This window comes from Eubalaena glacialis, chromosome 3 (genome assembly GCF_028564815.1).
Source record: "Eubalaena glacialis isolate mEubGla1 chromosome 3, mEubGla1.1.hap2.+ XY, whole genome shotgun sequence".
In the NCBI taxonomy this organism is placed as follows: domain Eukaryota; kingdom Metazoa; phylum Chordata; class Mammalia; order Artiodactyla; family Balaenidae; genus Eubalaena; species Eubalaena glacialis.
The window spans coordinates 142311582-142330087 of record NC_083718.1 but is presented as its reverse complement, the minus strand read 5'-3'; the positions used below and the strand labels follow the sequence as shown (position 1 = coordinate 142330087).

General features: G+C 34.6%; 1 protein-coding gene across 6 annotated transcripts in view; it reads right to left on the bottom strand.

Annotated features, from left to right (window-relative positions):
• TM2D1 (TM2 domain containing 1) overlaps nucleotides 1–18506 on the bottom strand; it is a 138123-nt gene that overhangs the window by 94486 nt on the left and 25131 nt on the right. For 4 of the 6 annotated variants that reach the window (XM_061186497.1, XM_061186498.1, XM_061186500.1 and 1 more), the window contains exon 5: nucleotides 7722–7795. In XM_061186497.1, coding sequence (XP_061042480.1) covers nucleotides 7722–7795 — 74 coding nt within the window. Of the gene's footprint in view, nucleotides 1–2725; nucleotides 2791–7263; nucleotides 7361–7721; nucleotides 7796–18506 lie in introns of those variants that run through there. The other 2 variants (XR_009700523.1, XM_061186501.1) reach the window with 2 other exon arrangements.

The following is an 18506-nucleotide window of genomic DNA, read 5'->3' as shown; positions in this document are numbered from 1 at the left end:
GTAAAATACAGTGCCAATTATAAATTACTTTATTTTTGAATTTTATTTTATTTTTATACAGCAGGTTCTTATTAGTCATCAATTTTATACACATCAGTGTATACATGTCAATCCCAATTCATCACACCACCACCCCCACTCCCCCCACTTTCCCCCCTTGGTGTCCATACGTTCGTTCTCTACATCTGTGTCTCTATTTCTGTCCTGCAAACCGGTTCATCTGTACCATTTTTCTAGGTTCCACATATATGTGTTAATATACGATATAGAAATTATTATAAGTATATTGTACTGTTAAATATAAAACTACACATTTTAAAAAATATCTCATACTGAGAAATATTTTACTCAGTTAAACATGCCTATGTCCACTTGTTCATTGACAATAGAGTATGAAACCTAAAATTATGTGTTTATTTCTCTCCTACGAAATAGCCTGAAGCCAAATTCTATAGCATGAAGTATTTGTTTGATAAGCTAGGGCAGATTTTTTGAAATCTATTGGGAAAAGAAAGACCACTTAACAATTAATAGACCAAAAGGTTACTACAGGTCTTCCAAGAGGGAAAACAGGAGGGCCACTACACTGTGGGAAGCTATTTTGTACAAAGGGTGTCAATGTCTCTTGTGTGAGAAGCCCTAAAACCACAAGAAAACAACTTCATATTCATCTACATTAGTTTTCTGCAGCTACTGTAACAAATACCACAAATTTAGTGGATTAAAACTAGAAATTTACTCTCACAGTTTTGGACGCCAGAAGTCTAGAATCAAGGTTATCAGTGCAGCCGTATGACCTACAGAGACTCTAGGGGAGAATCCATTCTAAGGTGCCCCTTGGCATTGCTTGGCTTGTGGCCACATCACCCCAATCTCTGCCTTTGTCTTCACACCACCTTCTTTTCTGTGCGGGTGTTTGTGTCTAATCTTTTGTCTCCTATAAGGATACTTGTCATTGGATTTAGGGCCCATCCAGATAATCTAGAATAATCTCTTCATATCAAGATACTTAATTTAATCACATCTGCAAAGACCCTTTTTCCAAATAAGATAATATTCACAGGTTCCAGGGATATGACGTATCTTTTGTCCTACCACACCCTTGTTCTGTGAAGATGGTTGGTGGTGGTTTGGAGGAATTGGGTGAAATTTAATTTCTCCTTTCCTGTCATTTCTGATTGTTTTCACCATGAAATTTTATTTGCAGCCTAAATGCAAAAAATCTTGAATTGTTTACTTAAAGGAGTAGGCTTTTCTACAGGTGCAAAGTCTATAGCAAGAAGAGTAAATCAGAAAACTTTAGAAGTACACATTAAAGTCAGGAATGTTAAGCAGTGATCATCAAATTTCCTGTTTTCCTGTTCTTAATCTTTGATCTCCACTATAATTCTCCATAATCCCACTCACCCACCCACAGGCACCCACACAAATAATGGGCATTTACTTAACTTGGTATATGACTTGGAAACATATTTATTCTTGAAAAACATGTGATGTTCGTTGAATAAATATGCATTTTTAATTTATCCAAATGATATTGTTGTGGATCTTGTTCAATTTCAAACGATTTTCACAGTACACTAAGATTTTAAGACATTTCCATGTAGCTGTATGTATATCTAGGTAAGTGCCTGTAATTGCTGCCTAGTGTTACAGAAGATGCATCCATTCTCCAATTAGTGTACACAACTAGGTTAATTCCAACTTCCTGCTACCACAAACAGTGCTACAAGAGACATATTTGTACAATGTCCCCTTGTGGACAGAAGTACGAGTATTTTGGGTTAAGTGCCCAGAAGTATCTCTTTATTTACACATTAGTTATTTGGGTGATTTTGTGAATCATCTTTAGTTTATGGCGCTCATTTAACTATTAAGTTCCCTATCATTTTCTTGTTGATTTGTATATTCCACTTATCAATTCCTGTTGCTAGTATTCTTTAACTCAGTCTATTAACTGTTAACTTGGTCTATGATATTCTTTTTAGAAAAGAATTTCTTAATTTTAATGTAGCAAATTCAATGATTTTTTTTTCTTTATGGTTTATGTTTTTGAGATCTTGGTTAAGAAGACTTAACCCATCTAAGGTCATGAAAATATTTTCTTCAATTAGCTTTCTGTAAAAGTTTTCTTCTCCTAGATACATACCCCAAAGAATTGAACAGGGGCTTAAACAGATACTTATACACAAATATTCATAGCAGCATTATTAACAATAGCCAAAATGTGGAAACAACCCAAGTGTCCATCAACAGATGAATGGATAAAAGAAATGTGGTACATACATACAATGGAACATTATTATTCAGCCATAAAAAGGAATGAAATTCTGAAACATGCCACAATATCAATGAACCTTGAAAACATTATGCAAAGCGAAATAAACCAGACATAAAAAGACAAATATTGTACGATTACAATTATATGAAATATCTATAAAGTAGGCAAATTCTTCAGGACAGAGTAGATTAGAGGTTACCAGGGACTGGGGGAGAGCGAAATGGGGAGTTACTGCCTAATGGGTATAGAGTTTCTGTTTTGGGTGATGAAAAAGTTTTGGAAGTAGTGGTGACAGTTGCACAACATTCTGAATGTAATTAATGCCAATGAACTGTATACTTAAAAAAAGGTTAAAATGGCAAATTTTATATTGTATATATATTTTACCACACAAAAAAGAGCTTACCTTATTTGAACTTCAACAGTGTTGTAGTTTTGTTTGTAATTTATAAACTTCTGATTTTGTTAGTGGAAAATGTATTTTTGTTTGTATATATTTAAGTATCACTCTAATAAAAATAAATTAAAGGAAAAAAGATGGTTACCAGTAACTACTTTAACACCTAAACTTTATCAACAGATGTGATCCCTCATTTACTGGCTTTGCCTTGTTGTTGAAGTCAGACGGCTTAAGTAACTCAAATATCTTATACATTTAAAATGTTATGAATGAATTAAGGAGTAAAGGGCAAAAACTAACATTTTATGCAACTCTATCAATATACCATTTTTCTATCTAATCCACTTATGAGTTTCTCCATATAAAGAATGCAAATATTAAATTAAAAAGAATGCAAGATCATATCATCTCCTGAAGACCTGGTTAAAAAAAGTAAAATGACACAGCTGTCTCCAATGAGAGGATAATGATGCAACCTGTGTCCATCCCAGTTCCCCAAAGAAGTAAATTCATATTCTCTTAAAAGTCAAATTACATGTTTGTGTCCAGAGCTGACTTCTGTATGTCGTTAATTTTAACAAAAAACCATTAAAAACATCTAATTTGTCACATTTTAATTAAGCACCAAAATTCCCACACAATGCCAGAAGTTACACATTCAGATCCCCTGACTTCATTTGATTTAAAGACTGGTTAGTATTAATCCTTAATGACCGATATAAACAGCATTCCTCAAGAAATGAATAGGATTCAGCATCATATCTCCTGAGGAAAACACAGCGTTGGGCTCAGTCTCAGGACTACTTTGTTTTTTGAACATTCCTTTAATTCACTAAATAAAAATCTGCCCACAGGTAAGTGAACTAAGTGAAATCTACTGATACTTAGTTGAGATGATGTGACAAAGCAGAGACTACCCAAATTATCATTCTCCTCCGTTTTCCAGTTTCAAGTTCATTTCCCCAGTAAATCACACCAGGGTTAAATAAATAATACAGAGAACTATTTGAAAGACTTGATATCTAGTTTTTATATATTGCTGTCCTACGTCTAGTGAACTATCAAGGACTTTGACCAACTTTTCCAGTACTGGAAATAGATTTAGGGTGATTACACGTTTAGTACTTTTGATCAATGGCATGTATTTCACGGAGCAAGGGCATAGGATATGTCTTTGACAAAATGAACTGGCTTACACAGAAGTGAACCTATTAACCTGAGCCTTATTTATGCTCTAAACTGAAAAGCCTAGGCTTTTAAAATTTTTAGTGAAATTCAAGAATTTAAACAAGATAAAATCAAGATAACTCTTCTTTTATTTTCAGCTTGCAGTTCCAAAGGACATATTTCTGATTATAAGTGGGATGTTATTCTCACACCACTTTGGGGAGGGTAAGATTCTAAGTTCCTTTAGGGCAAGGACCCCAACTTATACCTATTTCTACTTTATCATACCAACTTTTATTTTTGTTCATTACCTCTCGAGTGACCCATGAAATTTAGAACTTTAAAGCCCTAAAGAAGAGCAATCACTTTTTTAAAACTACCATTTTTAGCCTCTCATCTTCCCTGTAATTGGCACAAAGCCACACTTTTCACAAGGTATACTGCATTCAGCTCAAATCAGCAAAAATTTTGAGAGCATACTCTATGTTGAGCATACTATTAGTGCTACAGGAGATTAATAAAAATCTTTTTTTCTCAAGAAATTTATGTGTGAAAAATCAAACCTGGTGTGTAAAAGTTAAAAAAAAATACAAAAGCAGTATATAACCCAGGGCTAAAATGATTTACATATATTAAATGCCAAACTAATGAGATATTTAATAAATTTATTTATAAAATTCAAAAACTGTCTTGGAGATTATATTGCTTTGTGTATTTTGCTGCTTATATAGTTATTAGTTCTTTAAGGAATCTACTCTGCAATTTTTTTTTTAATTGGGGTATAGTTGTTTTACAATGTTGTATCTGCAATGTTAATAGGAATGAAAATAAAAGTAATTTCTTCCACGATGCATAGAATTTTTTTTAAATTGTCACGAAGAACCCTGACATACTTCCTTCAACAACTTTCTACATTCCAACGCATATTTCCATTTTCCCTGTACCCATCTTCATCTTTCTGATTTGTGGCTGTCTTGTCTCCACTTAACACAATCAATTTTCTTTCCTTTTTGTTGGTGGAGTACACATCAGTGGTTTTGGTATAATTAAAAATATTCATTGTGTGAGTGAGAAAAGAGATTTAAATGAAATCAAATATTCTCATATTTTTTCTGATAAAAGACCAAATTGTCTAATCTATTTGTCATGATATATATAAATATAAGCACAAAACAATGAGTGTTTTAAAATCTTCAGACCTGCCTTATGAATAACTATATATATAGCAACTATATATACAGTTATATACAATGGTTGCCTATAATTGAAAAACTGTATGCTATCCATGTGTCACTGATTTAGATTTTGTTGAATACACAAAAGAATTAATTCTATGTATTGTTTTATACCATTCATTCACACAGTGCCATCTGCTTATTTTTTAAGAACAAAAAACAAACAGAAGAAACTTCAAAAGTTTACTAACAGATAAATTCATGAAAGTATTTTTAGTAAATATAGCTACATTTAAAGCTTACTTACTTTAGTAATATATGTGTTACACTTTATATTGTTTCAGTTCAAAGATGAAATAACTACGGCTTCCCTGGTGGCGCAGTGGTTAAGAATCCACCTGCCAATGCAGGGGACACGGGTTCGAGCCCTGGTCCGGGAAGATCCCACATGCCGCGGAGCAACTAAGCCCGTGCGCCACAACTACTGAGCCCGCGCTCTAGAGCCCGTGCCCCGCAACAAGAGAAGCCAAGACGATGAGAAGCCCGCGCACCACAATGAAGGGTAGTCCCTGCTCACTGCAACTAGAGAAAGCTCGTGCGAAGCAACAAAGACCCAATGCAGCCAAAACAAAACAAAACAAAAAAAACAAATAAATAAATTTAGAAAAAAAATTACTTAAAAAAACCCATGAAATAACTAGACCTATTTTTTTAAAGAGGATTTTTCTGGATTTTTGTTATAAACACTGTGAAGCAAAGTATGTTTTTATAGGTCTTGAGTTCATGCACAATATGTTTCTGGGATCACAGCCCAAAAGAAAAACACTGCAACTCACTGGGGAATAATACTTAATGGCAAAAAGAAAAAAAACTGGGGATGGAGAGAATGAGTAAGGAAAGAAGAATAAACAAAAAGATGATAGACAGAATGTAAAAGGTTTATGAGAAATTGAAAATATATATTTAGGACAAAAATATTAACATAGTTTATGATATTTATAGTAAAAACTTATTTGGCTGAAAAAAATTCTCTAAAATTAATGTAGTCAACATCACATGTTAAGTATATTAAACAACATGTAGAATAAGGATGCATGTCTTATTTGGCTACTTTTGAAAAATGATTTATTTTTCCCCTAATCTGAAAGCAGTCTAAAGTAGCCATCCCTATTAAAATGTCTTATTTAGGGAAATTTACTGTAGAAATTCAAACATTCTAATTCTACCTCAATAATTTGTTGATGTAATAGTCTCAATTCTAGATCTTTAAGAACTATTAGTTCTGAAAAGTTTAGGTATACATGTACTAGAAAATAGTGGCTGAATCAAATAAGCTCTATAATTTGATATAAATAAAGCTACAAAGCACTGATATCACCAAAGAAAGAACCTAGTGTGAAATATTAACTAAATGGTTGGGTTTTAAAGATGCGGAATTCTGTATATCTCAAAGAATCCCAATAATACATTAAATTCCTTGGATCCTCAGAGAAACCCATTTTGAAGCATATGTGCACAAGTACCTTAGCCTCTTCATGCCTGCTTGCCTGTACCACAGTCAGAGAAGGCAGGATATTTGGTTAGGCATATGTTTATGAATAAAGACAGGAAAATTCCAACTTTAAAACCAAATATTTTCCTTGTTTAATTCTGATATCTTATTGGTCCATATGTTGCCTCCTCCTCACAGTATGGTCCCCTCCTCACAGTATGTTACCAAAAATCTAGATTTTGACTTTCTTTTAAAGCATAAGGATAACATCAAGCAGACAGAATTGAGGAGTGGAAATACTGTATGAGAAAGAAGAGCAAAACTGATGATAATCTAAATACATACTGACACATTTACTGAAGACATTAGGTGCACCATAAATGCTTACTGAAATGCTGTTTTGTGACATTTGTTGTGATAAATTCATCTCTTTAAGAATCCTCATGAGTTAACCACAACCAGTTCAGTATAATTTAATAGAAAACATCTGGTGGCACTTTTAAACGCCTAAGAGCATTTCACAAACCACTGCAGCAAGAGAAAACGAGGCTAACACAGAGAAGCAGAGATGAAGAGCAGGAGAGTCCTGAACACATCATTTGATTATATGAATTGGGTCTTGCCTGAGACCAGCCCCTCTCCTAGATTTTCCACAGAGCGCCCAGACATTCCTTTTCTCTTTTTGGCTTAAGCTAGCTGCATTTCAGTTTCTACAATTTGCAACCAAGAGAACGCTAGTATAGAGTACCTGTCCAGTGCAAAAAAAATCTTGTTTCTGCCTCCACATATTCATATGTAAATATCAGATTCCCATCAGTATCCTATTATAGTAATTGACAATGTGGCTGTAACAGGAAAAAAAACAATAAGCTTGAAATATAAACTCAATCCCATTTAGAGATTCATAATACAAACTATAAAGACTCTGAGATGTTCTCCAGTAAAGAAATCTCTATAACTCAGCTGAACTCACATTTACAAATCATATTAGAGCACAGAATACTTGTTAATGAAGTTCTTATGTCTTTTAGAACTGCTAATTGGCACACGTTGGGAAATGCAACTTGAAAACATGGCCGTGATCCTTTAGATCTAGCATCTGAAGAGAAATTGAAAAAGCATTCCTAACTGCTTTCTAACATATATATCACAGAACTCAAATTTGAATGTAAAAGTAGTTCATCTTCTAGATTGAAACTAACTTACCTGCATTGAAATAAGAATGAAATCAATTAGGCTCCCAATTCCACAAAATCCTACAGTGCAAAACTTTAACAAACCTAGAAAAGAAGGTAAAGTCATTTACAACCTGGAAAGTCTTATAAATATTAATAAACTTTTCCATTTCCCAATAAACCATTATATATACCACAAATGCTTTATATCGACAATATAAAATTAAAACTTTAAAAAAATCAAATCTTCACCTAAAAATATGAGAAAAGTTTAAAGGGCCCTCTACTTAAGCCAAAAAAAAATTAATTCACTTAAATAAATAATAAGAACTGAAATAAAAACTCAATGTAATCTTACAAAACTTCTTAAGAGAAAAGTTTTGTAATCTTACAAAACTTCTTCTAAGAAAATAAATCTTTAAATCTCATTACCCCAGAGTTACAGAACATCTTTTAGTCTTAAAATCCTTATTTATTTATTTAGACTTAATACATTATGGATCCAAATTTTAATATGCATTTACAGTAGAAAGTTCAAATAAATAGACTGTCAAGGCACAGAAAAAATAATCAGAAAAAAACACTGATCTTGTAGTTAAATAGCAAAATTCTATTAGTAACCCAATTATCTTGAAGTTATCCTATACTGTACTTTTTTCCTAAGCATCTTATGTTTTTTATTTTTAATAGTCAAAATCAACAATTCTGTGAGCTATATACACCTCTGTCCTTGGTTCCAACCTTAAAGTTAAGGTACTAAAATAGATGATAATAGAGCATAGAATCTAGGACATATACAATGATATAACACAAAAATATAATGATGAAATTAGAAGAGGCAGATTGGGGGTGGGGGTGGGATGAGTAATCTCTCTTCTATATTTAAACTTGAGTTGCTTTCCAGATATCCCATTTGAGATATAAAAATGGTATGAAGCAAGACTCTTCGTGAAAGGGTAGTTCTAAGCATCAACTACAAATATATACCAGCTAAAATTGTAAAACTGGATGAGATCACCTCTTGCACACATTTGGAAATACATTAAAAAGACTGAAATATGTAGGTAAATTAGATGATTTCCACCCACCCCACCCCCTCATTATTAGTATTAGATATACAGTAGAACAATGTTGTTAAGTACTGGGATAAAACATATTGGAAATGATTTTAAAACTTAAAATATAGATACTATATAAAATTATGCACTTAGTTTTCTTCAAAATACTTATTACCTACCTAATATTTTATATTGTTTACTATCTGTCTCATGGAAGCCCTGTTAGGGGAGGGTCTTTTATATGTCTTGTTTAATTCTGTGTCCTTATTACCTACAACATTGCCTGGCACATGGTAGATGCTCAATATTTGTTGAATGAATAGATAAATTTTCTCAGCTTTTCTGTCTCCTAAAGACCCCTAACTTTTTATCCACTATCTTACATAACAACTCCTTTAATTATTTTTTTCATTCATTGCATTTTACTATAGTTGCCCAAGGAACTTTATCCACTCACTCAGTATATGTATTACATCCATTCACTCACTTATTTTATTTCTGAAATGTATCCCTCTTCACAGAGCATTGGAAATACCACAGAGTTTCCCTTCCTTCAACTTGTTTACAAAAAGAATATTAAGAATGGTCAAAAAAAGTTTGTCCTTAATGAACTGCTACTCTATGAAAAAAATGTAACCATGTCAGAGCCTTTGCCCTTGTCATCCCATCTTCCAATGATGCTCTTCCTGTAGCTCTTCTCATCTCAGGCTACTTCTTCAGAGAAGTCTTTGTAACCCAGCATGCTGCTCCCCGCAGCAGCCCCAGCACTGTATCACATCTCCCCTATTTATTTCCGTCACGGTGCTGATCAGAAATCATTCATTGGTTTGTTCATTCATTCTCTTTCTTCCTATGCCATGTAAACTCCTAAAGGCAGGGTTCTTATCTGTCTTATTCAAGTCAATTCCTGGAACAGTACGTGACAGAAACTAAGAGTTTAATAAATATCTGCTGTACGACTATCAAAAAATTAGAAACAATCTAAGTATCTAACAGGGAGAAATTGTCTCAAGAAATTAAGATACACCTAACAATAGGACAAAATACTATGCAGTCATTTTAAAACAATGATACAGAAGTATATTTATTGGCAAAGTAATGTGATAACACGCAAAACAGAGAAAGATAGTGAGTCAATTAAAGTCTAGATATTCTGTTGCTGAACCCCTTCTGTAAGGATGTTTCAGAAGATTGAACACGACAGGTTCCTGTTCAGATAAAATATTAGATAAATTAGATAAATATTAGATAAAATGTTAGATACATGTATTTGGAACTTTGGTAAATTTTACCTACTCCTGGAGTAACACATTTAAGAAACTATAGAACAGATCCAAGATGATATTTAAGCATTTAAGGAATCTGCAAACTAATCAATGACGGAAAGCAGGGGAGTGCTTGCTTGGGAAAAAGCAGGACAAGGAGGGCCAAGAGGCAGGGATTACAAATAGGCATGAGGACACTTTGGGGAGTGACAGATATGGTCATTATCTTGATCATGGTGTTTGTTTCACAGGGGTATACATGTCTAACTTATAAAACTGTACATTTTAAATATGTGCACTTTAAGAGATAATGAGTCAAAGTAAAAACTTAGAATAGTACATGGTACATGGCAAACATATGATAAACGTTAGCCCAGCTGCTACTTGTGCTACCACTATTTCTACTATATTACAATTATTATGATAATTGAGAAATTTAGACAGCATAAATCCACATCATTTACAGTAGCATCATCTAACCTAGCCTCACCTCTTGCAATTTCCTTCTGTCTGCGTTACAGTCAAACTACCCGAAGTTCTCTTCCAATGTGCTGTGCTCTCATATCTGCATTTATATGTGCTATGCTGTCCTCTGCCTTGCCTCCTCCGCTGCCCCCCACTATTCCCAATCATCTAGCTAACTCTTAATAGTCTTTTTTAAAACTTCTGGAAAGTTTTCTCTAATGCTTCCAGGATGAATTTAATGCCATCCCTAGATGCTCCCTAGCACCCTGCCCTTAACTTTCAGCAGAGCACATATCCCATGGTATGATTTACTATATATTTATTTGTCTAACTTCCCCTATCCTTCCACAAGCAACTTGAAGTCAGGGCTGTGTCATTTCTGTGCCTAGTCAATATGGCTACTGAAGGAATAAAATATATCAATAGTAAATTATCTTATTTGTAAACAAACACTGATCAACTTGAAAAACACAAAGTAGCATACTAAACAGCATTTATTAAAACTGAAAACGGGCAGAACCCTGTGGGGCCCCTGGGCACAGAAGTCTTTCTGTCCCCCGTTTTCTTGTTTGTAGGGAAGAGGATCCAGCCTCCATGACCTTCTCTGAGTTCCACAGGGCAGACTCAAACAGTTGCTAATCAAGGGAGGAGCAGCCAAGAAACTACCTGAGACCAGGAACCAGAGAAGCGCATCAAGATTCCCTGAGACCAGATTAGAGAAGTGCAGGCCCTGCACACACCCTAGTCTTGTCAGCAACCCCACCCTTGAACTATCGCTATAAAACACCTCATCACATCCTCCTGGGTGGGACACATAGTTTTCGAGGGCAGGAGCCCGCTGTGTCCCCCTCTGGCTGGCAAAGCAATAAAGCTATCCTTTTCTACTTCACCCAAAACTCTGTCTCCGAGATTCAATTCGGCACCGGTGCACAGAGGGCAAGCTTTCGGCAAAAACCAATGCAAACCGTTGCTCTTACAGATTTCATTATTTTGAGCACCAATACCAGCTTCTAAAAGATGGGGAGGTATTAGTGAACTACCAAAAGTAGATTGACTTTTTTGTCCAAGTAAAAATTTGTTAGGTCTCTTTGTACAGACCCTATTTACTTATCTTATTGTGGAAAGAAATATTATATTAGATTTTAGAGATTGTTTTGAAATTCCAATTAACAATGTTTCCAAACAAGAAGGATCCATTTTCTGGATCCATCCATTGAACCATTACCATCCAACCATTGAACCATTACTATTGTAGATATATTCTACCAAAAAGATTATGCTGCCAGATGACATTAATAAAGCTCATGTTTTTAGTGTACTTTATTTATACTTCAGTAACTTAAACTTTACATTTAAAAGTACACAAATTCAATAAAAGAATTTATTTGGGTATAAAATAGAAAGAACAGAGATTTATTTTTGGTATTTTAAAAAATTTTGGTATTTTTTGTTTTATTGCAGGTTGAATCTTGCAAATACTCTTGTTTCTGCATAACTATTTTAGAGAATGCAGATTATTTCATACTGAAGTTGCTGTTTGCCAAATCCCAAGCATTCTATAACGATTTGGTAATTAGTTATCACTATTCTTTTTGTGTCTATACCTATAAAGGAGAGCTTACAATCTTAGAAGAGTTTAACCTACAAATCCCTTTACCTGGGCTTCCCTGGTGGCGCAGTGGTTGAGAATCTGCCTGCTAATGCAGGGGACACGGGTTCGAGCCCTGGTCTGGGAAGATCCCACATGCCGCGGAGCAACTGGGCCCGTGAGCCACAATTACTGAGCCTGCGCGTCTGGAGCTTGTGCTCCGCAACAAGAAAGCCCGCGATAATGAGAGGCCCGTGCACCGCGATGAAGAGTGGCCCCCACTTGCCGCAACTAGAGAAAGCCCTCGCACAGAAACGAAGACCCAACACAGTCATTAAAAAAAAAAAAAAAAAAAAATCCCTTTACCTTTATTTGTCCTACAATCTGTGGATATACCAGTGCAAACTAGTAACGCCAAACTCAAGAAGAAAACAAGAATAATATAACCAAAGATTTTTAAGTTTTGGGCTTAAAAACATACAACATTTGTTATTCTCGTAATAAGAAAATATTTACTTAAAAGTAATACCACTATGAAAAGAGTATCTCTCCCCCATTAACTGCTCCAAAAGAGCTATTATCTTTGAGAATCCATAATCTTTTTTTTTAATTGAAACTCTATACTTTTTTTTTTTTAATTACTGCATTTTATTTATTTATTTATTTATTTATGCATCACCAGGGAAGCCCCGAGAATCCATAATCTTTTAATGCTACAATGGGCAAAACAAAATATACCAGTTATTGCATATTAAAAAAAATCACAGATGTTAACATGGTTAAAAACACAAAGATGGAATATTAGAAGAACAAGGCTTCATGGTGAAAAAAGGCTTCCAGCTAAAGCAGCACTGGTATAATGAGAATAAGTCAATTAAAGGAAATAAAGCTATACATAAAGTAATAGTTCTGGGCTAAAAAGAAATTTGAAATAACTAGAAAGAAAATTTTTCTTAAAGGAATGTTTGGATCTTATCAAATTTAATTTAATCTCACCCTCAACACATTCCCTTATTTAATCCTAAAGTAAAATTTATATAATGAAGTATCACATTCAACACTAAATTACTTAAAAAGAAACCTACTGCATAGCATAGGGAACTATATTCAATATCTTGTAATAACCTATAATGGAAAAGAATCTTTAAAAGAAAAAAATACATATATATATATATATATATACACACATATATATATGACTGAATCACTCTGCTGTACATCCAAAACATTGTAAATCAACCTTACTTCAGTTAAAAAAAAGAAGAAAAAAGAAATTACTTAAGAGCAAGCTTCATCATATCTGCATTATTTATTTGGTTCTTATAAAATTCCAGTGATCATAAATGGTATCGAGAAAGTATTTTAAAAAGCTATCTATAAAGGGGCGGTGTCAAGATGGCGTACTACGAGGACGCGGAATTCGTGCCTCCTCACAACTAGGGCACCTACCAGGCACCAGTGGGGGACCACGGAAACCTAAGGGGACTGGAGGAACCCCAGTGACCAGACTGGGGTTCTGTTTTACCTTGTTGATTCACTGTTGTTGATTCTTTTATGTTTTCCTAATAAATCTTTTATTTTTCTAATTTTATTTTATCCTTTATACTTTGTTATTGTTCTCTCTTTTTGGCTTATTTCCCCACCCCACCCATTTTTTTTTCTTTCTTTTTTCTGTTGTGCTTTTATTTTACTTTGTTGCAGTTGTTTCAATTCTAGTTTTATTTTTACTAATATATATTTTATCTTTCTACTTTTATTTTGGTTTTTATTTTTTGATATTATACTGCTCCTTTTTTTCTTTCTTTTTCATTTATTTATTTTTTTAACCACGCCACGAAGCTTGCGGGATCTTGGTTCCCAGGCTGGAGGTCAGGTCTGAGCTCCTGTGGTGGGAGCTCCGAGTCCAAATTGCTGGAATAACAGAGAATCTCAGACCCCAGAGAATATCAATCGGAGTGAGGTCTACCAGAGGTCCTCATCTCAGCAACAAGACCTGGCTCTATCCAACTGCCTGCAAGCTCCAGTGCTGTACAGCTCAGGCCACACAACCAGTAAGACAGGAATACAGCACCACCCATCAAAAAAAAAAAGAAATGACAAAAAAATATGTCACAGACGAAGGAGCAAGGCAAAAACCTACAAGACCAAATAAATGAAGACAAAATAGGCAACCTACCTGAAAAAGAATTCAGAGTAATGACAGTAAAGATGGGCCAAAATCTCGGAAACAGAATGGAGAAAATAAAAGAAACATTTAACAAGGATCTAGAAGAACTAAAGAGCAAACAAACAATGATGAACAACACAATTACTGAAATTAAAAATACTCTAGAAGGAATCAATAACAGAATAACTGAGGCAGAAGAATGGATAACTGAGCTGGGAGATAAAATAATGGAAATAACTGCCAGGGAGCAGAATAAAGAAAAAAGAATGAAAAGAACTGAGGACAGTCTCAGAGACCTCTGGGACAACATTAAACACACCAACATTCGACTTATAGGGGTCTCAGAAGAAGAAGAGAAAAAGAAAGGGTCTGAGAACATATTTGAAGAGATTATAGTCGAAAACTTCCCTAACATGGGGAAGGAAATAGTCAATCAAGTCCAGGAAGCACAGAGAGTACCATAAAGGATAAACCCAAAGAGAAACACACCGAGACACATACTAATCAAACTATCAAAAATTAAACACAAAGAAAAAATATTAAAAGCAGCAAGAGGAAAGCAACAAATAACATACAACAGAAGCCCCATAAGGTTAACAGCTGATCTTTCGCAGAAACTCTGCAAGCCAGAAGGAAGTGGCAGGCCATATTTAAAGTGATGAAAGGGAAGAACCAACAACCAAGATTACTCTACCCAGCAAGGATCTCATTCAGATTTGACGGAGAAATTAAAACCTTTACAAACAAGCAAAAGCTAAGAGAATTCAGCACCATCAAACCAGCTTTACAACAAATGCTAAAGGAACTTCTCTAGGAAACATAAGAGAAGGAAAAGACATACAATAACAAACCCAAAACAATTAAGAAAATGGTAATAGGAACATACATATCGATAACTGCCTTAAATGTAAATGGATTAAATGCTCCAACCAAAAGACAGAGACTGGCTGAATGGATACAAAAACAAGACCCATATATATGCTGTCTACAAGAGACCCACTTCAGACCTAGGGACACATACACACTGAAAGTGAGGGGATGGAAAAAGATATTCCATGCAAATGGAAATCAAAAGAAAGCTGGAGCAGCAATTCTCATATCAGACAAAATAGACTTTAAGATAAAGACTATTACAAGAGACAAAGAAGGACACTACATAATGATCAAGGGATCAATCCAAGAAGAAGATATAACAATTGTAAATATTTATGCACCCAACATAGGAGCACCTCCATACATAAGGCAAATGCTAACAGCCATAAAAGGGGAAATCGACACTAACAATCATATTAGGGGACTTTAACACCCCATTTTCACCAATGGACAGATCATCCAAAATGAAAATAAATAAGGAAACACAAGCTTTAAATGACACATTAAACAGATGGACTTAATTGATATTTATAGGACATTCCATCCAAAAACAACAGAATACACTTTCTTCTCAAGTGCTCATGGAACATTCTCTAGGATAGACCATATCTTGGGCCACAAATCAAGCCTTGGTAAATTTAAGAAAATTGAAATCGTATCAAGTAACTTTTCCGACCACACTGCTATGAGACTAGATACCAATTACAGGAAAAAACTATAAGAAATACAAACAAATGGAGGCTAAACAACACGCTACTAAATAACCAAGAGATCACTGAAGAAATCAAAGAGGAAATCAAAAAAATACCTAGAAACAAATGACAATGAAAACACAACGACCCAAAACCTATGGGATGCAGCAAAAGCAGTTCTAAGAGGGAAGTTTATAGCAATACAATCCTACCTCAAGAAAGAAGAAACATCTCAAATAAACAACATAACCTCACACCTAAAGCAATTAGAGAAAGAAGAACAAAAAAACCCCAAAGTTAGCAGAAGGAAAGAAATCATAAAGATCAGATCAGAAATAAATGAAAAAGAAATGAAGGAAAAAATAGCAAAGATCAATAAAACTAAAAGCTGGTTCTTTGAGAAGATAAAATTAATAAACCATTAGCCAGACTCATAAAGAAAAAAGGGAGAAGACAAATCAACGGAAGTAGAAATGAAAAAGGAGAAGTAACAACTGACACTGCAGAAATACAAAGGACCATGAGAGATTACTACAAGCAACTATATGCCAATAAAATGGACAACCTGGAAGAAATGGACAAATTCTTAGAAAAGCACAACCTTCCGAGACTGAACCAGGAAGAAATAGAAAATATAAACAGACCAGTCACAAGCAAGAAACAGAAAATATAAACAGACCAGTCACAAGCACAGAAATTGAAACTGTGATTAAAAAGCTTCCAACAAACAAAAGCCCAGGACCAGATGGCTTCACAGGTGAATTCTATCAAACATATAGAGAAGAGCTAACACCTATCCTTCTCAAACTCTTCCAAAATATAGCAGAGGGAGGAACACTCCGAAACACATTCTACGAGGCCACCATCACCCTGATACCAAAACCAGACAAAGATGTCACAAAAAAAGAAAACTACAGACCACTATCTCTGATGAACATAGATGCAAAAATCCTCAACAAAATACTAGCAAACAGAATCCAACACAATCCAGCACATTAAAAGGATCATACACCACGATCAAGTGGGGTTTATCCCAGGAATGCAAGGATTCTTCAATATACGCAAGTCAATCAATGTGATACACCATATTAACAAATTGAAGGAGAAAAACCATATGATCATCACAATAGATGTAGAAAATGCTTTTGACAAAATTCAAAACCCATTTATGATAAAAACTCTCCAGAAAGTAGGCATAGAGGGAACCTACCTCAACATTAATAAAGGCCATATATGACAAACCCACAGCCAACATCATTCTCAATGGTGAAAAACTGAAACCATTTCCTCTAAGATCAGGAACAAGACAAGGCTGTCCACTCTCACCGCTATTATTCAACATAGTTTTGGAAGTTTTAGCCTCAGCAATCAGAGAAGCAAAAGAAATAAAAGGAATCCAACTCGGAAAAGAAGAAGTAAAACTGTCACTTTGCAGATGACATGACACTATACATAGAGAATCCTAAAGATGCTACCAGAAAACTACTAGAGCTAATCAATGAATTTGGTAAAGCAGCAGGATACAAAATTAATGCACAGAAATCTCTTGCATTCCTATACACTAATGATGACAAATCTGAAAGAGAAATTAAGGAAACACTCCCATTTACCATTGCAACAAAAAGAATAAAATACCTAGGAATAAACCTACCTAAGGAGACAAAAGACCTGTATGCAGAAAACTATAAGACACTGATGAAAAAAATTAAAGATGATACAAATAGATGGCGAGATATACCATGTTCTTGGATTGGAAGAATCAACATTGTGAAAATGACTATACTACCCAAAGCAATCTACACATTCAATGCAATCCCCATCAAACTACCAATGGCATTTTTCACAGAACTAGAACAAAAAATTTCACAATTTGTATGGAAACACAAAAGACCCCCGAATAGCCAAAGCAATCTTGAGAAAGAAAAACAGAGCTGGAGGAATCAGGCTCCCTGACTTCAGACTATACTACAAAGCTACAGTAATCAAGACAGTATGGTACTGGCACAAAAACAGAAATATAGATCAATGGAACAGAACAGAAACCCAGAGATAAACCCACACACGTATGGTCACCTACTCTTTGATAAAGGAGGCAAGAATATACAATGGAGAAAAGACAGCCTCTTCAATAAGCAGTGCTGGGAAAACTGGATAGCTACATGTAAAAGAATGAAACTAGAACACTTCCTTACACCATACACAAAAATAAACTCAAAATGGATTAAAGACCTAAATGTAAGGTCAGACACTATCAAACTCTTAGAGGAAAACATAGGAAGAACACTCTATGACATAAATCACAGCAAGATCTTTTTTGACCCACCTCCTAGAGAAATGGAAATAAAAACAAAAATAAACAAATGGGACTAATGAAACTTAAAAGCTTTTGCACAGCAAAGGAAGCCATAAACAAGACGAAACAGCAACCCTCAGAATTGGAGAAAATATTTGCAAACAATGTAACTGACAAAGGATTAATCTCCAAAATATATAAGCAGCTCATGCAGCTCAATATGAAAAAAGCAAACAACCCAATCCAAAAATGGGCAGAAGACCTAAACAGACATTTCTCCAAAGAAGATATACAGATTGCCAACAAACACATGAAAAGATGCTCGACATCACTAATCATTAGAGAAATGCAAATCAAAACTACAATGAGGTATCACCTCACACCGGTCAGAATGGCCATCACCAAAAAATCTACA